The sequence below is a fragment of the Battus philenor genome, unplaced genomic scaffold (genome assembly GCF_028537555.1).
Source record: "Battus philenor isolate CCGP_79_NKW_IND1 unplaced genomic scaffold, ilBatPhil1.0.hap1 SCAF_3, whole genome shotgun sequence".
NCBI classification, from domain to species: Eukaryota; Metazoa; Arthropoda; class Insecta; order Lepidoptera; family Papilionidae; genus Battus; species Battus philenor.
The window spans coordinates 10,885,330-10,909,633 of NW_027181693.1; the positions used below are offsets into that span (position 1 = coordinate 10,885,330).

The window sequence follows — 24,304 nt, forward strand, 5'->3', positions numbered from 1 at the left end:
ATCAATTTTCGGTACATAATAAAAATTTTAATACTGAGAAAAATTTCGAGTCGATATAGTTACTTATGCGTATTCAACCAATTATACGAGAGAACAGTGCTTAAAAAAGAGAATTTCTTTCATTTTGAATAGTAAAACATTCCAACCCATTATAAATTACTAAACTTGCGCATCATTGACATTGGATTGGATTTTTTACGGAAGTTATTATATTTTGTTAAACTCTATATGCTTTTTGCAATTTTTACAAAAAATAATGTAATATACTTACAGTTAAGCCGAAACAATGTGTTTGCAGGTGAATATAACACGTATAAAACAAGTAAGTCTTAGGTCTATCCTTTGTGAAAGGAATCAGCTGAACACAAGTTTTTATCACAAGATATATTTCAAATTAGATTTATACGGTACAGTAATTACACTAAGATTATCTTATTCAGAAGACTTAATCTGACTTCACTTTAAAATAATTTTCTTAGTAGCTTTTGTCAAATTTCAAAAGAAGTCGACACAACACAACACAACGACACGAATTTTTCACTGTGTAGCTGTCTTTTTCTTTGGTCTCTGGTTTATTAGCTGGTGTGAAGTTAACAGCGAATGAAAGCAAAACATTGTATGAAACAGCTGTTGTTACGATGCTAACGACATCTGTAATTTATTCTAAAAAAGTTTATTCCCTGTATAATGTTCATCAACAAAACAATAAATCTCGACATAATTAGATAGATGGCACATTTCATATATGACGATTTGAAGCGAAGTGAATAAAAAATATTGATAACCTAATATTCATGTCATTATATATTGTAGTCTTAGGATATAAGCATATAATTTTGGTGAATAGTATTCATAATATTGGTCATGACATTTTCCGTCTTTGCGTTTGTATTAGTCGAAACATTAGTATACTAGATGGCGCTTCACTGCTATTCTCTTGTAATTCGACATCTAAACAATTGTTTTTTTTTTTAAAGTTGCCTTGTTCTAAGAAGTAGTAAAAGGTTAATGTAAGTACAAAAATATAGATAAACTTTTAGTATTTTTTACCATTTTTGATATCATTAAGAGTAATTATCATAACTGTGTTGTAACAGAAGTCGTCTCTGATATACATATATATATATGTATATATAAATAGACTGGATTGTCATTGCTGCCTAATGGAATTTGTATATTCGACTCGTTTGAGGTCGCAGAGAACGCCTAGCCTAAGAACTCTTAAAGTAGCTCATGGGCTTCCGGGGTAGAATCGGTTCGGGCTGCTTCATACTATTATTTTTTCGGATTGACAGCCCGCCGAGCTCTTAGATCGCTTCGATAAGCGCTTCATGGCGTGACTACGCCCAAGGGACCCAACGAAACGACCTCGGTTTGGATTGTCACCCGTCGATATTACTCGCTTTAGCATTCCGGCAAAAGGGCGCCGCGGGGGCCGAACTTTGGCTTGGCAGGTTGCTACTGCCTTGCTAATAACTTACTTAACCTTGAGTGTTAGACCTATATCGAGTCTTAAGCTACTCATTACTCTATGTCGTGCCGACATGTTTCATTTCTGCTGTTATAGACGTGACGCTGGGTTTATTCGGAACGTTTACTTTCCCCTTGAGAGAACCCTACGTACGTGTGACCAAACAAATTTCTTCTGCGCTGCTTAATCTGTTGTACGATTCATTACACTTCCCTAGTATGTTAAATTTAAAGCTACGAGGGTTTCTCACGCAGCCTAATCTGGAAAGTGCCCAAAACCAATTCGAACGGAATTTATTTTTGTGGTCACATTGAAATTTTTTTCTACAATAGTATCTAAATTAATCCTAAGGTTTTTTTTTTACTTAAAAATCTCTTTAAACTGTAATTATAATATTTTTACAAGTTTATGTTTATTGAATTCATATGATAATTCAGAGACATTACATGGGAGGGATGGGTCAGGAATGACTTACCAATCTTATAAAGGCTAAAGAAAGGTATAACCAGTTTATTATTATTTCTTGCGCTAACCTTAGGTGTATTGTATTATTAATTTTTTCCAAATATTACATAGAGATTGTAAGAACAGCTATTTCATGCGTTACAATAATTGTATCGATATCTGCAACATAATCACCCGCAAGCTATTTTGGTTTACGTAAAAATCATCTTATATGAAGCCTGTTAAGAAAAGTTCACACTTACTTCAAGAAATGATAGTACATGATTGAGATAGATTTGATTATCATGTATAAAGTGTACGTATAAGGAAACCTTACGAAATGTTCCATAATATATTTTATTAAATCTTTTCAAGGAAATTTCAACGTCTATAAAATGTAACAGGCGCCTGGACTAATCTTTAATGCACATTTTCCAATCAGCAGTTTGTTTGTTTTGGCGATGAAAATTGTCAGGGTCAAAGTATCCCTTTAATTAATTTTATTTCATCAATAAGAAAATGACAAGAATGTGGTCCATACGCACAAATGCCAAATAAAGGCTGTTTGGCGGATAACCCAAAAGTTATACCTATGGTATTTGGAATTTCCGTCGTCTTGATCACGCATTGTGTGGGCGAAACAATCCGCTTCAAGTAGAAGTCCTCCTAGTATATTATTAGCAATCCTCGATCCAATCTGTAGATACTGTTGAATCTCCTAGTTGCTGAATCGTCGGTTTTGTTGAATCAAATTTTCCACTTGGACGATATTTTTTCCGTTACCGAAGCCAAAAGACGACTACTTCTGAAGCAGAAGTATGTACGTCTAAGTAAGTACGCCTTTTGGTTTCCTTCAATTTTAAATGCGCAATTAAACTTCTAATGGTAGCGGTACAAAGCAAACGTCTTTAGAAGGCGTTTTGACTATAAATGTTAATAGAAGTTAATTAAAAGGTTTATTAGGTTTAAAGTTTCATTTGAAGTCGTAAAGAAATGTTGTAAAGTCACGATCTAGACATGGAACCATTTATGTATAACCTGCAATTGTTCTATAACGCTAATATGAAATTTTGCTAAGAATAATAAATCGCCTCAAATATTACAGATTATAAAATTGAAAGGGTATTATGCAACATATATTTTTTTAAATGACTTAAAACTGATTGTACTAATTTAAATACAATGTTATAACCTAATAAATTTATTTAACCGACGAGTAACGTATGTGTATACGTAACATGTTTTCATTTAGGTCGCAATCGATCATCGTTAAGATCATTTTTGTGTAATTGATATTTTTGTTTAGACTGAAATTTTTAGTTTATTCTATGCTCAGAAACAAATGTTAGGCAGTAGAACTGACGCTGTCTAAAGCAACATGCCCTGTGTATTTCATGCCGATTTTACTCGGGTTTTTTATATTCCTTTGTTCTCTTTCATAACATTGAATATGTTTTTGTCAGATTTTGATGTAATCCCTCTGAAAATATATTTTATATGACTTAGTCCTTGACTTAGACCTTGTCTCTCGCTAAGTCTTGTTCGCGACAAGCCAAATACAAAAGAAAATTACAAAAGAAATATGATATGAATATGTCTGGTATATATATGTGGTTTTTTCACTACTTTAGTAAATGAAGAACAATGACAGATTGTGAAAGTACTGACCAAAGGAGAAAAAATAATCTCTAAAGGAGCTTTTTACAGATGTAAAATTCTTAAGCTTTATTTTTACTATTGACTTTACACGTTGTCGTTAATTTTATAGCCCGATTTTGATTTTGGATTTTCGCTCAAATGCCCTGAAATTAGAAGCGCTAATGAGCTATTTAAAATTGTCAGTATATTGATTAATTTTCTTGAGGTTTTTAAAGCGAAAATCTTAAAGAAGTTATGCAAAATTTTGCGTTATTTTTTTAATTTATCGTGTTGCGGGAACGCTGTTGGGTTGACTGTAATTGGAAAAACAAATGCGTACGTGCAGCTCAATTAACAGTCCATTTGTGTATCGCTTGTATGTTGTTGCGTTTGTTAAAGCAACCGTACTGTTCTTATGTCATTTTGACCACGCAATTTGACGTAATTAGAAATTATACTGGCTCTACAGCTCCATGCAAGACTGTTGCCTGATGAGGAAGTGAATCTGTTGTTATTCAAACAAGCAGTGAGCCGCAAACATTACGCAAATAAATCTTTTGCGTGCAAAACTATCTTTGCGTTAAATTTAATCCACCGTAATATGAAATTCTATCAGTAACATGTAACACATTGTTAACCATCACATTAGAGAATAGTAAAAAGTTCCTGTATTTATTAGAGATTGAGATTTCGTCAGACATATTGCATTTGACTGATGCCGGCATGCTAAAATTGTACGGCGTGGACTGCTTCTAGTATTGAAACTATTTGGTATTTTGAACTCAAAAAAGCCAAAATACATTAATAACAAATTTGCGTAGAAACAGGATTATCTCGCAAGTTAAATTCGTACTGCAACGAATCCTTTGGTAATCACAAAACACAGCATTCAGAGGATCTTTTAAATGTGCTCGCTGCAGGAATAACATCCCATCGCAATGTTGATGTAAAAACAATAAACTAAGATTTAACTACCATTATAAACTAGAGTTTTTACTAATTCAGAAAAAAATTATATTTCCAGTTATAAATTGTATATTTGCATTTTTTTATATTCTATAAATTCATTAATTTTTAACAAAATTTATATTTTTTTTTCTAGCGCTTTAATAATGATTAAGTTGTACAGCCGTACAAAGCTGAGCAAAGGTTCCCATTGTTGGTAATTTTACTAATTTTATAATGTCTTGTTTGTTATAATTTTAATAATTATAACAAGCAAGACATTATAAAAAATACAAGCTTACAATAAGCCTCCTTTTCTTTCTTTCTTATTTGACGGATAATTCTATTTTTTAAAATCAAATTGTGGAAATTATTTATAAGTTTTCGTTATAACTTTTCTACTAATTATTGTTTAGATATTATTAAAAACTCAGTGTACGCTTCAGAGCCAATTTGATAAAATGATTTTCAAAAGTCGGTAACTATTATTACGGCTTCCTTTTGTCTGTTTCAGTAAATTATAGCGAGTTGATAGACGTATTTGCTATATGTCTATTTACAATTAAACATTGTTAACGATTACTTACACGAAATTTAAAAATTATAATTATTTCGATTGATAAGTTTACATTTAAATTAATTTAAGAGCATTAAAATTTAATAAAACATTAATTAGATCATAGTAAACATTTTTATTCCATAATTTCCTTTTTACATCTGATCATTACGTGGTGCGTGAACAAGCGTAACCGGTTTATCAAAAAAGTTTTCTATAGTAGACTCACGTCTTTGAAATGAATCAACTCGGTCCATTTGGCATAGGCTTGCCTTATTATTTAGATTTCGTAATGTGGCTTTGGACTAGCATAGTTGGTTCGTCAATACATTGACAAACAATACAGAAGGTCATTATGCGTAACCGTAAATTTAAATAAACGTTTTTACCTATTCAAAATCTCTTTTTATTTTAATATTTTCATTAACATATTATAATAATTTCATTAAAGCTGATTTTATCTGACTTGTATATGTTATACATTTTTATCATGTTCTATCGGTACAATTTCAGAGGTGACAAAATGTGAAAAAAAAAAGATTGTTAAGTAAATTTTACAAAATTCAACTGCTATGTCAGATGCAAGAGGTCAACTTTTTGTACAACATTTTAATCTTTATTTAATATTGTAAAACATGGTTAGGAATAAAGCATAAAATTAAAGTCGTTAATATTATACAACTGTAATACGGATCTAACCGCAAACATTTGATTTAGTTCATGCAAAGTTATATTAGATTTGTGCAAATTATTTATATCAACAACAGATTATCCCTCGTTTATTATGCCTGTAGTAGTCATTACAATCAATAATATTACAATATGAATTGACTTAAACTGCGGTTACCCTGTGACAAAGATGTGTTTATTTTTAGTACTGAGTTCAATGAAGGTGTAAAAGGTGTTTAGGATAACAGAACTAAACATGAATGAAATGTTTTTATGTACTGTTATCTTGTGTTTATGTGTGGTTAGCAGTGGTTGTTGTAATTAAAACAATGTCAGAGGCGCCTGCCTAGGATCTACCCTGCAAAATATGAAAGATAGTAACAATCTTACTTAGATACTGTGTAAGGCGCCGCTTAAAATTTTGTATTTCAAAAGCATGTATGTTTTTCGGTAGACGTATGATAACTTAATAATTAGGCCGTTTTAAAACAGTAAAAAGTAGCGAAAAATACTTTTTAACTTACTTAAAAGTAACAAAAAAGGTACATGAGTGTACAATGACAAAGCCTATAAAGCGTTTGGTTTAATAACGTACAGATATAACAGAAACCTAAGGATAAAATTAAAATTTGGTAACACAGGAGGGAATTGCCGTTATATATTTTTTTTATGTGCGATTATATACCACTATTAAAGTTTTTGATGTAGATTATACTATCGTTAAAGATTACCGATGAATACAAGGAAAATATAATCATTATCATCTCAAAATGTTAACTGAAAAGGCAAGCAATTAATTATATACCTTATCGTTAATTTTTACATAGCTTATGGTTTCAACGAGGAAGATATTCCTTTTAAGTTGTATGAGTAATTATATAGTTAACAAGGTTTATGTTATGATCTGTCATGACGGGGTGATACCCAAAAGAGCGTCTGCCATCTATAGCTACATTCTCCCCTCCATGCGGCCTTTCTTCAATCCCGTAACGATCCGTGATTAACGATAATACAAGCGTGCATCGCCGATGTACCCTCCCCTTGTGGCGTCGCTGCTGCAGTCTATATAAGAATTCAATACTAACATTTTTGTCATCTGTGAGTTTGTGGCTGCAGCAGTGCTGGTTGTGTGCATAAAACAATTTTTTTAAGGTACAAACTAATTGATTTTGTATCGTCTTCTTTTTATATACCATCATTTTGCATATATCGTATTACAAGTCGACCGTTTCCATCTCATTAGAATAGGAATTTTTTTTTATTACTTTAACTTATGTACACAAATATATAAAACATTTCCAATTGATGTTTCTAAAATCGACAATTTATGTGCGTATTTGTCGCCATACTTACGATTGTATTGCAGACGTGTCGGAGAAATCTGGAGTGGAAATGTTTCAATTTCCGCAAAAGTTACCGATGAAAAGTTACTTAAACATTTTTCCTCTGCGAGCTATCCATTTTTGTTAATAAATGTATGAAAAAAAAGTTTATGAATTGGCAGCGAGGATCCATTTAAGTTGTAAATTTTTTAAGTAAAAAAAAACCTTTTTTTGATCTCTATATAAAAGCTGTACTTAAAATCCTAATAAGTTTAATCTTACTTTATTTAGCAGCCTAATCATTGTGCCGTTAGCAAAAAAAAAATTTCTCAATAACTTTAATTTTCAGGTCGCTAATCTCTTTCAATAATCATAATATTTATTTGTTTCCATTCAAACTATTTTCTTTTAAAAATACTAAACGTTTAAAATGTCCTTATAGTATTTTAAGTGTGTTTAATTAAATCAATGGTAAATAAGACTGTAGTGAAGAATAGATTCAAATTGAATTTTGTTGTGTCATTTCGTTACAATTTTAGTTTTGCAGAATACAAATGATATGTATGTCGAGACGTCAAATTTTGATACATAATTAATACGTTTGTTAAACATAAATTATGTAAAAAGACAAAGTTTACCAAATAAATATTAATAATGATAAAAGGCCTAGGAGATTATAAAATTGATCATACGGTTTATGCAAACGAAGAATATCCTAAGCACCTGAAAATACTTAATCGTAGTTTAGTAAGATTTGACTTAATACAGAAATATAATTAATATTGTTTGATGTCAATTTTCTGTGGATGATTTTGGTATACCATATTTAATTTACAATTTGGATTTTTCGTCATTATTTAATTGAATTTCTATGTCGTTTTACGCACACTACTTATACTATCACATCAACATCGATCGACGTCCAATGCTGGACATAGACCTCCTTGTAGATTTCCAATAGGACCGGTTGGATCCTGTCTGCATCAAGCCTTTTTACGAAGACCTTATCAAGGTTGTTTGTTCACCTTGTAAGGACGTCCTTCGCTGCGCTTGCGGTTCGTGTTCTCCAACATAGAACCTGCATATACATGACGTAACACAAAAACGCCTAAATTATTTAACAGTTTGTCTGTTAGTTCTAACAGCTAACCTGGGTTTGAGTCAAACACGCTTAGCCTAGAACTTTTAACGGTGTAGTAAGTCTGTTACTTTAAAAATTTCTACGGATTTGGAAACTGCTTAGTATTTTATGGAGGAAAAAGGCGCAAGTAAGGAATTTGGTTAAGGCTTTTCGATTTGAGAGTGCACAATTACCGAACTTTATTCCAATTATTAGCTTATTTGCGGGTTATCAATTTAATCTATCTATTTATTTTGTTAGTCACAAAACTCTCAAACATTATCGGATTCCAGTTTAAAATGAAACTTCGTTAAAAGAAAATCTCAAATGATTCTTATTTGCGTTAACCGGGTGCAAATGTAATTGAAGCTATTTTTTTGTTTCGGGGAAAATCATAGGAATTTTCAAGATTTTTCTAGAGGACAGGGTTAAATAGGATTCTTACACACCGAAACCCCCTCGGTGATCGCCCTCTTTGAGGTGTAAGGGAATCCGGTTACTCCTGTAGGAATGCTTTTATTCTTACCAAAGGGTATGCTTTGTTCACGCTATGCCTGAGTAATGTAATAGTAACTTAATCTAACAAAATTTGACTGCTTATTTTATTGTAATAATGTTAATATTAGCTGTTCATTTATACAAATTGTGAACGATTTTTTACTTGCGCCCGGCTAACTAAAAAGTACAAAGGTATAGCATAAGGAATGCTTAGCTGCGTAAGATCTTATATTTCAAAACACTGCTCAACATAAGATTCTCGCAGGTTAAGCATTTTATTTAACATTCGGCTTTATTTACAAGCTTCAGGTATTTTCCCTATTTAATGTCAAAACATAAACAAAATTCTTTATGGTTTGTAGGCGCACCTTAGAGGTTTACTCTCAGCAGGACATCTCGACAGTGCTATGTTAGCAAACATTAGCTTAAGCTTCAGTTTATGTTTATTTAAACCATTCCAAGTGCATATACTGGGCATGTATTACAAAATCCTTTGGAGTGCCGCTCAGTAATAGGCCATGGTCATTATATTAAAACAAAGATGTAGCCATCTTTCGTATTTTTTAATATTATTACTTTTTAATTGATTACAGACTTAAGTGGTTAAAACATTAGGTACTCATACTACTGTATACTCATGTTATCCTTTTTATAACTTTTTATTGATAATATTAACACATATCTTTACTGAATAAAGGTACTAGTATTTTTTCCACATAATTTGTAATATTATAGAGCAAAATACACAATATCTAAATTTATACAAATTAGACTTTTCTGGAATTCTTTACATGACGTTTAAGAGAGAATAAAAATATGAATGAATTAATGTATTAGATAAAATAAATGCTAAAGTTAACTATAGCAAAAAAAAAATTGGAGCTTTAAATAATCGATATTTTTTTTACAAAGTTCTTAGGAATGTTTGTTCTTTTGTATATATATAGATGACAGAATTTACGATGAACTTTATGTAATGATTATTTTTATGTTTTAGAAGTAGGCAAAATGCAGTTTTCTACAATCATCGTGTTGATTTGTCTCATCGCAACGGTCGTTGCCAGTGTTCATTATCATCATCGCGCTGACGCTTCCAGTATACACGATGACTTCGGCATGTACGACTCCCATTATGAGGCTTCCGAGCAAAGAAGTCCGAGAATGAAGAGAGGCCTGCTGCTATTGAAGAAAAAGTTACTACTTGGTAAGCATTATTGCAGTTAAAATTTATATATTTATAACATCATCTCTATATTAAAAGCTAAGTAAGGATCGACATAACCTACAAATAACCACGAATTTATTCCAAAATATACGATATCAAGGAACCTTAACCTGTAAACCAATTATGAGTAAAATATAATAATTTAAGTTGAAGGATTACCCCATTAACACTATATTTACATAGTTTACTTTGTTTGTACAATATTTTAGCGCGTACCACTGTTTTTGTTTCATGATTAAATGTCTCCGAAAATATTAAAGATGATATTTAAACTAAATAAATCCAGTTGCAAATCATACTCCACATCACGTTAAAGCTATTATGACGTTTAATCTAATTTAATAGATACTGGTTTTGGTTTGGAATGTTTCTGTATAGTTAAGAATTTGTTACATCTGTTTTAATTCAAAAAATTTGGTTTTAAACATAGTGAGATGCGGCCATAGCCCTCGACAAATATATAACCACTGCGACCAATTCCACCATAAAACAATTAGACGCAAATATAATGTTATCTTCAACGCTATTTGCTAACTTTTTGTGTTATAAACCAGGAGGTACGCATAATTTTGTACTTAAAAGTGTATCGTCGAACCGTTACTGTGGCTTTATCACATGAGGTCACTGTCTCATAACTTTTTCTTATAAAAATATTATTAATTATATACATTCATATGCAAACAAACCGGCCATATATCTAAATACTTAATACCGTTGCTTAATTCTGTCGTCGTTTCGATGACCGATTCAATTAAAATTTAAAAATTCCGCTGAACTTAGAAACATTATTTTCTTGACATTTACTCAGTTAAGTAGCAAATAGTATATACCTCGAACTACATTGAGAAAACTTGAATGACTCTTAAGGTATTGCAACTAGGCCAGCCTAATGGAAGAACGTTGATGAGAAATAGCTAAGCTTATACAGTAGTTCTAGTTTCTAGGGCGATACCATTGGTCCATAAATTGACTGTTGTATCTTGATTTGGCGCTTAATGTATTTGATTTGAAACAACCTTGTGCTACCGGATATAAATTCAATTTTATCCCACAATCGCAGGCTTTCTGTTTGAAAATAATGCCACGATTGATTTTGGATCTTCAATTACTTTGAAGGATATTAGAGTACATGCCCATAATGCAATAATAAGGTTGCCGTCATGACTTTGTATTTAAAATAATTATTTAAGTGTCATTACCTTTACTTATACATGTATTAAATGCATTTTTATTTTTATTCATTATTATATTAATTTTATTGTTTTCAAGAAGTCTTTGTCCAAATTGTTGCTATGTTATTACAATGACTAAGCGACTAGAGTTAAAATTTTACATCCGTAGATTATCAACAATAAGTATTGCAAATATTTAAGGTACATTTGTAAACATTATTAAATAAATATACGTAATATTTAATTATGTAATGATATGGAATGTCTCTTGAGATATCCATATAGGTTTTTTATCAATTATGATAATCTACGATCCTTTTCTATAAGCAACAGCTTAGTATATATCCAAGGTGAGAGCTATGAGCGTTTGAATTACAATTAAAACATAATCAATGGGTCATGGCTCTATTTCTTATAGAGATATATTGTATGGTTGCAGAATCAAACCTTCGTTTGAGAACAGAGATGTATTGTCAAATGGAGTGATGAAATATTACATATACTTGATTCATCCACTACAAATCAATGTTTATACATACATATGTAAAGAAAGATTCCATATTGTGTAGAAAAAGATTGTGTACATACATACAATTATTTTTAAATACGGTCTGTTTTACATCATTTTGATATAACGTTGTTCAATAAGTATAAATACACTATTTTAATACGATTTTTTTGTTTTACACAAAGTCTTACAATTTTTATTTATTCTAATTTTGATAGTATTCACAAAAACTTATTCAAATCCATCGGTTATGTTAGACATTTGCATATCTGACGTATCCATTGATTATAGCATTTTTAATCCAGTCTGTGATAAAAGTGCACGCTTGTTATCAAGTAGCGGTGAATGGTTACAAATTCAATATTGGTTTTTATTCCTAATTTCAAATTGTGTTTTCATATATTTTGTGCTTATATAATGAATTTTGATTGTTTTAATTTTTTTTAAAAAAAAATGAGTTGTTTTCGTACATCAAATATTGATTTTATAATTATTACTGTTGCACGGTGTTTCAAAAAAACATTGACAGTTTTTTTCATCTTACATGATTTTTTAAAACGCTTCCACAAAATTGTCAAGTTATATGAATACACGATTTTTTAGCACGTTTTTGTAAAAAAATTGTTGATGTATGTATAATATGTTTTGTAAAAGTGCTTTAATTACAGAAGACAAGGTACTAATATTTTTTTTTAAATAGTAGGCGAATACCACCTTGTCATTTGAATAGGCAGTTCTCATCGAAATGTTCGGTGGGAACTTATTATAATGGTGTCGCTGATGAATTGCGTTTGTTTAACCGCAAAGATTACAATAACCACTTATGTTAATGTTGTATGGGAAAGTAATGCCGCATTTGTATTCAACAAAGTAAATATTTTGGGTTTTGTGAAAATATACTAGTCTTATGAATGAAATGAAATATGATTCTTTTTAACAGTTTATAACAGTTTCAATATTATGTTAAATAATAAAGTTAACGATCACATATTTGAAAAAAATGTGGTTTCTAATTGTATAATGTTTTATTTTGTTCTTACTGTGTTAAATCATCTTTATTTTACGCATGGTAGCAAACTTATTAGAAGTTTTACATTGAAGCTTATTTATAATTAAACTAAATTTGTAAAGGTACTTCTAGAAGTTTTAGGAAAAGAAATTTTTTATTTTATAAGTAAAAAGTTGTTGCTAAATATCTTCGGTTGTACTAATAATATTATATTAAAATTTAATGGTATTTTAACCAGACAAAGTTAAGATACCATTAAATTTTCCGTTTAAAAAGGAAGAAATGGATTGCGGCCATTTTTTTCTCTTATCGAAGAAATTTTATTTATCTTGAGGTTTTTAATGAAACAAAACATAAGATTATTGACGTCATGCTGTCAAGTAGAGAAGCATAAGATACGAGGGTGGATTGAAAAGTACTCGGCCTAACATAGATCCATTCAATTCTAAAAATCAAATAGCCACTAGCCACATTATTTAGTTCAGTTCAGACTAGTTCATTGTGTGAAGTTCGAAACGTGTGCGATAATTAGTTGTGATTTTATAAATTTATTAACAAAGTAATCGGACATAATTTCCGCGAATGGAGCAAATCGAGTAGCGTGCCGTCATTAAGTACGTCCATAAGAAGGGGCTATCATCAAAAGCCATCCATGATGACATGGTCAGTAAATTAGGCGATTGTGCTCTGTCTTATTCATCCGTCAAAAAATGGATAGCAGAATTTAAGCGTGGTAGAGAGAGTGTGAAAGATGAACCCCGCTCTGGAAGGCCTTCGACGTCAACTACTGACGAAAATATTAAAAAAGTACTTGATTTAATAATGGGAGACCGCAGATTAAAAATTAGAGAGATGGCCGAGATTATAAGCATCTCTTATGAACGAACTCAAAACATCATTGTCAACGAGTTGGGTTTCCACAAGGTGTCTGCGAGGTGGGTTCCGCGACTGCTTTCAGTTGAACAAAAAAGGACGCGATTGACTATTTCACGCGACTGTTTAGAGTTATTTGAAGCCGATGCAGATGATTTTTTGAATCGTTTTGTTACTATGGACGAAACATGGGTTCATTACTGTACACCGGAAACAAAACAACAATCAAAACAGTGGAGAAGACCTGTTTCACCACCCCCTAAAAAGGCTAAGTCGATTTTGTTAGCAAATAAGGTGATGGCTTCAGTATTCTGGGACTCGAAAGGTGTGATTATGATTGATTATTTTGAAAGGGGTCAGACTATAAACTCTGATTACTACTGCACCTTACTACGTCGTTTACGAGAGGAAATGAAAGAAAAACGTCGAGGAATGCTCAGAAGAAAAGTCCTGTTTCATCATGATAACGCCCGTGTTCACACGTCAGTACAGTCAATGGCTGAAATTCACAACTGTGGCTTTGAACTGTTACCGCATCCGCCGTATTCACTTGATCTGGCACCATCAGACTTCTTTCTGTTCCCTAACCTAAAAAAGCACTTGGGAGGTCAAAGATTTTCGACAAACGACGAGGTCAAAGCAGCTGTAGACGCATATTTTGACTCTAAGGAAGAATCATTTTTCTCAACGGTCTAAATGCTTGGAAGGGGAGGTGGCAAAAGTGTATTGAACTTGATGGTGATTATGTAGAAAAATAAAAATATAACTGATTTAGTATGTATTTATTTTCTTGGTTAGGCCGAGTACTTTTCAATCCACCGTAGTTTCAAGAGTTTTCTTAAGTCGATGACATTTTCCAAAAAGTGATGCCACTGAACTGTTTTGAACGTAATTAAAATAAAACATGTAAAAGTCTGAATATAGAAAAAATGTAGGATGTTTTTTAATTATTCATTCCTTTTTCGTACTATGATTTTGACCTTCAAAATGTTTCAGGTGCTTTAGGGCTGAAGGCAGCCAAAGTTGGTGCGGTGGGAGCTGGTCTCGCCGGTGCCCTAGCTCTAAAGAGCAAATCGTCAGTACCACGTGAACATGTTGAAATATACTTACATTAACATCGGCTTCTCATATACACCACTGTAATTATTAACATTTTATATGTATATATCCATAACGATAATTTACGTAATCTATTTTCATGTAAAAGTTCCATGAGTAATTTTTACATTATTTTGTTTATTATTAATATTCATTAACCATATCATATTATAATACGGTTTCATTAATCACTTGGGATACTTCCAGCAATGCTTCTGCTTGGATGGTGAAAGTACATTGGTAAGTTTTGTTTGGAAACTATATACTTTTTTAACTTTATATCAATTCACAAAAAAATATATATATTTTATTTAAGTATGTATAATTACTATTATTACAGCTTTTGGTACGTTGAATATTATTTTAACATATCATTTACTGATTAACACAAGAGTTGACGTCATTATTTTTATATATTGCTTGCACTATGTAGAATCCTCAATTTGAAATCTTGTTAACTTAGAATTTTAGTTTTGCAATTTTTTAAGTGGATTACATGCGGTCAACGTATAATGTGTAAAGACTGAATAGCTATTTTGTTAATTTATCAAAAAACATTAGTTACTACCCATGCTATTACTATTAGCAAATGCTTTTTGACCATCTAGAAACTTCTGTGCATCGACGAGACTTCTTTACTAAAATTAATAGTTTCGTTAAGAGCCAAGGCTTGGGTTATTACATTATTTGTTCACCTAATTAAGAGGCTGCCGAGTTCTTAGATCACTCAAGCGGACGCTACACGAAGTGACTGTGCACAAAGACCCTGTAGAGAACCTTATTTGAACTGAGAATTGCCTTTACAACTCCTATTGAAAGCTGCTATAAGATACGATCGGCTTCTACTATTTGATTATAGCGAGCTGGTAGTAGTCACTATTACCCGGTTTGAAGGGCGCCTATTATATATTGTAAGGAAAATAACTGGGTTAACTATATACTATCTCGAGTCTCAAAGTGTTGTGCTCTAACGCAGGATTCTGTATGATAGTAGAAAGATTTTTAATTTCCTCGTTGCATTACATTGTTCATAGCTATTGTTGCCTTAAGATTCTATTGTGGGTCCTACGGACCAGCAAGCACAGCGAAAGATGTCCATCCATTGGTTTGACAGAGATAACATGCCCGGTACAGGCCGCGTCCTACCGATTTTATTGGAAATATATGGAGGAATCGTATACCTAGCTGAGGACGTCCTTGGGCTGAAATAACGATGATGATTATTATGATGATTCTTTACTATTTTTAGCTTTCTGTTTAATTTATATATTATATCGAGCACAATTTTAATGTTGAGTTGAATTATTTTTACGAAATGTAATTATTCTTGCTACGAAATAAAGAAATTACGTTCGACAGAAACATTTTTAAGCATTTTTAACTGGCTATATATATGCGAAAAATGTTACATAGTTGCGCAATTAAAGTTGTTTCAACACGTACGGTACGCTGTATTGAAATTTGCACAGCGCTGTAATGGAAAATGGCAATCATTGATATCGACTATGTCAAGTCATATTGCAAACAGTACCAATGACAAAGGTTCGAGATGATGAGTAAACAGTCACGTTTGCTGATTACGCTTCATGGACGTACTGTCACTACTATTATTTGTTTTGGTGGCAATCAGACCGGTTCAATAGTCATGCGTTTTACATAATAAGACACAACTCATGTGTGACACCTGAACAATTAACAAGGCCAGTAGAGATATTCGGTAAAACCCAACTTTATTGATACAAAGGAATGCGGATTGCTCTAGCCCCGAATTTCAAATATTAGGTCGTAATTTTTATTATTTAAATCACATTCTTTTTTCTTTAATAATAGTGGTTCGGTATATAATTTAAGCATTTGCAAAGCGTTTATCTTGTAAAATGAGTACTTTTTGATCTGTCTAAAATAAATGGTAAATTTTTGGTAATGTTTCTGTATTAATCTCAAGCTTTTGTATGTTGTTTGTTCGTCTCAACAAAATGGCTATGTACACTGTATTTACTTGCAGTAATTAAACTTAAACACGAAGAGTCACGCAAAAAGAGTTGTCTGTTATTGATGATTGGTTATGTGTTTGACACCAATGTTGTAATACAAAGATAATTTTTAAAAAAAGAATCTTGCTAATTTGATATTATTTTTCAAAATGTTTATTGTAATTTTTGGAGCCCAGAAGTAATGTTGCAACGGCTCACATTGTGTAAAATTACTTAGTTACTTTGTTGTTTTATTATGTGATGCCGCGCTTTGCGGTATTTTGTATTTCAAAATCCGATGTAAAATTTTTGGCATTTGCTTCGTTGGCGGGTCATATTAATTTTGAGCACATATATATAATAATGATATAACCATAAATATGTATACAAATGCTAGAAGAGTATTAAATAAATAAAGTCATTGGTAACAATTACACATGAAGTCAAAGATAATGACGCGTTAATTTTCTGTTTATTATATAAACTGAGAGATTCAGGGTTTCGTGCTCTAAATATATTTAAATTTACAAAAACACAATGTTATCACACAATGTAGGTAGTGACCTTTTGAATTTAATATTAAAAAAATTTTGTACAGCTATTTTCTATGTACGAAAAAATTGTTTTAAAACGTCAATAATATGTAAAACATCTAGCACTTACTAATTGCAAGTAGGTTTGGATTCTATTTACATAAGAACCGGAAAATGTGTACATGTGACAGTTATTTTATTCTGAAATAAAGTACTAGCTATTTCTATTATAATTCCTGTAATTGTTTTTTTATCTAAATAAGTTGTAGCTAAGTTGTCGTTCCATTTAGTGGATAAGTCCCCTTCTGGTCGACCGACGATAAAGTTTACGTTGAGGGAAGCCTTTGGATGCGGGCAATGCCTTGCAGCGGGCGTCTCTCCGCTGGAATGACGATGATGATGAAGTTAAAGCTATTTGCACGGTGAGATCTGTGTTAGATGGTTGTTTAGAAGGACAAAAATCAACAAATACATAGTGCGTGTAGAATTTTTTGCACAGCTTATAAACTATGTAATCGCAAGTAACCTTCACATGGTTATTATATCTAAGATGTAAATTATTAGTTATTAGTCATTATCATGAAGTTCTCTTTATTGCTTAAACAGTTTTTTATTCTATAAATTTGGTCTCATACTATCTTTATTTTATTACAGATGGTCAGGTTGAACAAACACCCTGGAAAATTATGGTGCACCACCGTTAAAAAGTTTTTTTGTTACTTGTAAAAATGAATTAATTAATGTAGTTGTTTTGTGACGTCATGCCATTATCTTATGAAGAAGCTATAGTTTTTGTGTGCTTATTAAACCGTAAGTTACGATTAATTTTGAAGAAAAAAAGTTCGAACTAATGTACCACGTCGATTTTATCGAAACCCTCAAGTTGTGTTAATAAAGTGTTCGTTTGTTATAATATTTATGACAAAACGGGTGACGAACATTAAGATGTGTGTTGTGTTTTGTTTTTAATTATATGATTTAGAACATAGTTTTATTTATTTTATTTCCAATACGTATTTCCCCACAATAATTAAATATATATATGGTATAAATAATTCAAAAATAAAAATAATAAATATTCTTCACGCTTACGAGATCTGTTTGTACCTTAAATGACAAAACATAATGAATTTTAAGGTTTTAAGTTTCATAATCCTGCAACAAAGATTGTCTGCTTAACAAAACTGTTTGCGGTTGTTGTCTTGTTGAAATAATGTAACAAATATTTATTCTTTTGAATAAGCTCTGCCAAGCACCATCAAAATGATACTAACACGATGTATATTCCAACATGTATATAGTGTTATTCAGAATATTGATTCAATTGATTCAACCTGTCAAGAAAGTCAATGGTAAAATTGATTTTTTTACTATGTTTACTAAAATAGTACCCGTTCGTATTTAAAAAATAAAATAATGTTTGCCCTTTTAATAATGATTATGTCATTAATTTTTATGAAAAGTCGATACATTTTTTAGTAATTAAATATTTAAATGGTTTTTATTAAAATTTATACATGACATAGTAAATATAAAGCAATCTTTTTAAATAAATACTTCTATTCATTAATTTCATATTTATATCATTGCTTCGTATTGATGATTTAGCATTAAGCAGTTTCTTTTTAAAATACGTGAGTGTAACAAAGTTTAATTTGGAGTAGAAATTTGCAAGTCATTAGAATGATGTCATAGTTTCCGAAGCTTAGCAAATTGACTATGAATAGAAGTGCGAAAAACTCTCTTCAAGGCTTTAATATAGTATGAGTAATGCTTTCCAATGTTAAGTTGATATTTTGTCCTAGTCGTTAATAATATGAATATTTAACGTGTCGGTTGTAGATGAAACATTTTATTTTCTAAAAACTTTTACTACATGAGTATCAAACAGTTCTTTTGACAAATATTAAAAGGTGTAAAGGTTATGACTGTTAAACAAAGTCAAACAATTAAGATAACCTGTTATTATTTTTTAAAATAAGAATAGACAATTTTGAAGACATCTTTGAAGACAACTTGAAAATATTGATTCTTTTTTTCAGCCGATAGACACCCATTACACGGCATCCTCCCACAAAGATTACCACTATGATCAGTTTCGCTCTGCCCGCATCAACGACTTCCCGCAATCTTAATTATGTAGTCGGTTCACCTTGTGGGGGGCCTGTCCACGACTTGTCCACCTGTTCATGGTCTTCAATCGAGAAGCTTCCGACCCAAACGGCCTTCGGTATGCACTAGCTGCACACAACGTCATGTTTCGTCATCAAGATTAGCGTAGGTATTGCGTACGTCAGTGACTTTTGTTCTTCTGTGGATTTCTTAATTTCTTATTTGATATCGCAGCGATATCCCGAATATAGCTCTCTCCATTGCTCTTTGAGTGACCTTGAGCTTTCTTATGAGGCCCATCGTCAGCGATCAAATTTCAGATCCGTATGTTATCACTAGCATCACATATATGTCAAAAACATTCGTCTTCAAACATTAATTGCTAATAGTTGTATGAATATGAATTTCTTTGACTTTGTTATTTTATTAATAAATTTTTGTCGAATAAATATATCATTGCACTTTGCAGATGCATCAATACGTTCACGATAAAAATGTGAATGAAAGGTATACTAGTTATTACTATATTATTAAATAACAAAAAATGTTTAATTATTGTGACCCATAGTGACCGATCATGTTCATATGTATAAACTGAACAGACTGGGAAAACCAACGCCTTGCGAACCAGAATGATGAAATTGTTTATTGTGTCATTGACTCTTTAAATAGTGCTAAACTTGTTTTTTACCGTTGTTTTTTTTTCTGATTTTCAACTTAACGTTCGTTTTAGAGGACCTTTTATATATTATGATTAGTTAAAGGTGCACAAGGTTAAAAAGGGCGAATGTGTAGGTGATTTATCAGTATAAAGTTTAAAGCTTCGTATTTTCAATCACCATTTTCTACGTGTATCTAATTTTTTTATCTAGGAATGCTACCGTCAAATAACTTTTGTCAGTACAAAGTCTGCAGAGATTGATACGAAATATTTATTGAATTTAATATGAAGTTATCCAAATTTAGAAAACGGTTTTACTTACCGTGTTATCATTATGTTATTTTTTATTAAATCTGAAATAGTAGATTTTTGTATAGGAGTACCGTATATTAATAGTCAGCAAGTGAGCTATACATTCACCCTTTTAAAAATTCATACACCTGTAACCCATATATAGAGTTATTGGTATGTATATACACTTACATAGCAACTTTTTGGTTCTATATTTTTTATGTTATTTAGTACTTCAAAACTGTTTTAATCATGGTTTTAATGGACATCCACGACGTATTCAAAAAGAGTAATAATAAATTTTATAATATGTGTTAAACAAAAAGGCCAATGAAATTTATATGCAAACATCTAAAAATATCAAACATTATTTTTAAATTGTCTTTGAAAATAGAAATAGATTCACCTTGTTCTATTTATATCTCATTTTGACATTTTATCTGCTTTAATATTTATAAAATGAAATATAGGAAAAACCTAATTACATAAAAAGCTCATTTTATACTCGGAATTCCAGAATTTTAAATTTAAGAATGCTGTAAAATTTCATACAGTACGAGTATATTTTTTGGTTAAAATAACAATTATTTCATCTTGATATCGTGTGTTGAACATTGTAAAGCAAACTATTTAGTCATTGTCAATTGTTACAGGGTGATTGGTTTTTGGTGTAAAAGCTATCTAGGAGTATATATTTATCCCATTTATCAGCAAAAAGCTTTAAAAGATTTACACCTTTTTCTTATCAACCTGTAGAAAGTTATGAATGTGAATTATGTGACATACATTTATTTTTTCATTGTATACAAAAATGTTTGCCATTTCTTGAAAGTTTAATAATTTTTGTATTATTAAATAATTGCCGAAACATAATAAATAATTAAAAATATAAAAAAAACAAAGAAACTTACATTATGTGGCTTAAAACGCTCAGAATGACTTTAAGAATCAGCGTTGCTACAATTCGGATTATTACATAAGTTATAAAAATTAATTATTGTATTTTTGTCCTTGCAGAGTTTGTACTGCCAGTAGTTAATGGCTTCTCTCTTTTGAATAAAAAAAAAATAAAGTAACATTTTTCAGAGTGATCACTTTATACGGGTTCATTGGAATTAGATGTAAAAACTTTTAAAGCTTTTAGCTGATAAATGAGCTAAAGATTCACGCCCAGTATAAAACTTTAAAAAATTTAATAACTATCTGAAATACAGGTATAAAATAATAATAAGATGATTAAATAAATTATAGCTAGAAATTGATGATAGTTTTTTTAATGTCCTCTCTTACAGGACAGAATTTCCTCCGCAGAGAGGGTTGGTTGTAAACCACCTCTCGAAAACAACGCGGCGTGTTCGATCTTTGTGTTTATTGCTCCCATGACATTCCTACTTTCTTGCGATGTTTTTCTCACGGTTAGTTAGAAGTGGTCAATGGTATATGATTCATACAATAAGCGTACGTCTCGTTTAGAAATCGAACACGCAAACCTAGTCGCAATTTTAGTTTTTAATTGAGATATCTCTGCTCAGAAAAAAATAACACACTAGTAATTTCAAGAAAGATTCCTTTTTCTGGCTTTCGTAAATAATGCTTTTGTAAAGTAATAGTTAATTTACTCTTTTCTTAAACTCACCTATATGTATTAGAGAAATTATTTTGAACCTTTGCTACATGTGTTATAAACAATGCCGAAAATTCGATTCATCCTAATCAATGATTATTAAATCTATTACAAAAAATGAAGATAATCATCACAAAGGATAAGAAGGACATTTGCAGTTTCTTATCCTCGGAGATAAACTTTTCATTTAGCTTAAAAATAATAATAGCATTATAATCATCAATGTTAAATCAAATAACTTTAAATAGAATTAAATTAACTTCCTGAATGTTGAATATACATTAATATGATCATATATCATGCATAATAATGATGAAGTAGTTGTTTATTATAATAATTGTTTGTGTTTCTGAAGAAATAAACAACGGATGCATTTATAACTATTTTCGTAACAAGTATTGTTGTAAATCACCAAGATATTCTCCAATGTGGTTTAAATGCTGCACAATTTGTTAGGTTAAACGATTCAGTGGGGATTTGAGAATGCAACACGCGCCCCCGTAACGGGTTGTCATTGCAATAATTTAATGAGGTTGCAATGATTTTTGATTGAATATTTTAAAAATTTACGTTAGCACCAATTATTTATATTCTGTATAGTTTTTAAAAAGTTTCAACGGCATTGGAACGTATTCTCTAATTTTGGGTGTTACTGGCAAGCGCAGTCGCTCTACAAGCTATATATTATGTTGGGAACTTCTACTGGAGATCCGTAGACGAACGAAAGTGAGCGATATAGCTCAGACGATTGGCAAATTGAAGTGTCATTGGGCGGTTGGGGCTTAAAGGTGCTGAAGCGAAGACAACGGAACGCGCAGCGTAGAATCCATAGCGTAAAATCGAAAGACGACCTTATTAAGATCGTCAGAAAATACTGGATGCAGGGCACTTCTATTCGGTCTTACTGGATATATTTTTTGGAATTTAGCAGTGGACCCCTTACGATTGCAATGATGATGAAACATTTTGCAGAGAGACGTAATCGCAGTTTCTATCTCTTTCTATAACATATTAATATATGTTTATGAAAACATTAGGTTGTAAATCGGTGCACTCTATGTATGTGAATACCTCCCTAATAAACTTGGTTTGAGTCAAAGGTGAAATTTGTCTTAATAAAAACTTTATCATCAAGGTCACTAACTATAAGTTATCTGTTCGTCTTCCTCTTGGCTTCTTATAAGTAAACCTATAATATTGATTAAACTATTGTAGTGTAAAAAGAAATAAATCATGTTAATAGGGTCTTAAAAATTCCCGTTTTTGGCGATTTAAGACCGGTTTGAGTGACTGACCATAAATGTTTATCGTGTTGACATTGTAGCCGGTGTCGCCTGCCGAGTATGAACCCCAAATATATTGAGTATTCCTTGAGTATATTTTGACACGAAATTGCATGAATATTCTTTATCTTTGATATCTTGACTAATGAATAAAACGTACTTTTTTCTAAAGAAATATTTACACTTTTGAACATTATAAATAAAAAAACCTAGTATCGATTTTTATTAGCAATTCTAACGATTTTATAATAATAAGAATTGTCTAAACAAGTGAGTGAAATAAATAATATAATAATATAGCTTGGATATTAAAAGCCCTGTATTAAGAACATTTGTGAAAGTGATTTCAATAAATACTTCGGTTTGTTATGTACTTTTCACAGATCATGATCCACTTAGAACTAACGTAGCTTACCTAGTATTTTAATTTAAAAGTAGCCTGTATGATTACTATTATCATCATAATTTTAGCCATAGGACGTCTGCGTGATATAGGCTTCCCACATAGATTTCTAATAGGACAGAATCAAAGCGGCTTGCATCCAGTATCTTCCAACGATCTTTACAAGGTTGTTGTTAGATGAGCTTAATTTATTTTAGTTTATATCAAATTGGGAACTACGTTCTAAATACAAAACAATTGCTGTAAATGTTCTAACATGGTATTGAATATAAATATAGATACAGATAAAAAATCTTCTGTCTATTTTTTAAACCAATTAGGATGGGCAGCGGTCAGAAAGCTCCGAAACATCTTCTTGTCTAAAATACTGCAACGCCTAAACTCGAAGGCCTGTGGTCAGAGTGTGTAACCGGTGATCACATACGGAAGACTTAAGGTCAATTAGATAAGAATAGAGATCAAATTAGAAATAAAGACATCCGCAGAAGAACCAAAGTCACCGACGTAGCTCGAAGAATCCTGAAAAGTCAGCGGCCGGGGAACAGTACGTGCAACTTACGGCCGTTATGAGTGGAAGGTTCTCGAGTGGCGACCACGTGCCGGTAGGTGTGGTACGGTTACGCTTCCCATTAAGTGGATGACGACATAGTTAAGGATGGGCAAGTCGCTGAATGCGTGAAGTGCGCAAGATAGATCAACGAGGCGATCTTTGGGGAAAGCCCATGCATGAAGACCTTGCAGGGGGCGTCTATTGGCTGATATAATGACAATATTTTAATATTATTTTACTTTTTTGTACAATTTACATCTGGTATTAAAAATAAACTTTTTATTATTGCAAAAGAAATGAGGAGAATAAAGTTTTCTGATGACGTT

The 24,304-nt window shown here is 31.4% G+C and overlaps 2 protein-coding genes across 3 annotated transcripts in view; one reads left to right on the top strand and one right to left on the bottom strand.

Annotated features, from left to right (window-relative positions):
- Oatp30B (Organic anion transporting polypeptide 30B) overlaps positions 1-533 on the bottom strand; it is a 70,500-nt gene extending 69,967 nt beyond the window's left edge. The window contains exon 1 of the mRNA XM_068770871.1: positions 272-533. The gene's annotated coding sequence lies outside the window, so the exon portion shown is untranslated. The remainder of the gene's footprint in view (positions 1-271) is intronic.
- A 6,250-nt stretch (positions 534-6,783) lies between these two features.
- LOC137927040 (uncharacterized) lies at positions 6,784-17,992 on the top strand. Of its 2 annotated transcripts, none has more exons than XM_068770826.1 (4): positions 6,784-6,875; positions 9,661-9,867; positions 14,447-14,525; positions 17,709-17,992. In XM_068770826.1, exons 2-4 carry the CDS (start codon positions 9,672-9,674, stop codon positions 17,719-17,721), a joined length of 288 nt encoding a protein of 95 aa, XP_068626927.1. In that variant the 5' UTR covers positions 6,784-6,875; positions 9,661-9,671; the 3' UTR covers positions 17,722-17,992. The 2 variants fall into 2 exon arrangements, with proteins under 2 accessions (XP_068626927.1, XP_068626928.1); XM_068770827.1 differs by having other exon boundaries at positions 6,848-6,875; positions 9,664-9,867.
- Positions 17,993-24,304: the final 6,312 nt, after the last annotated feature.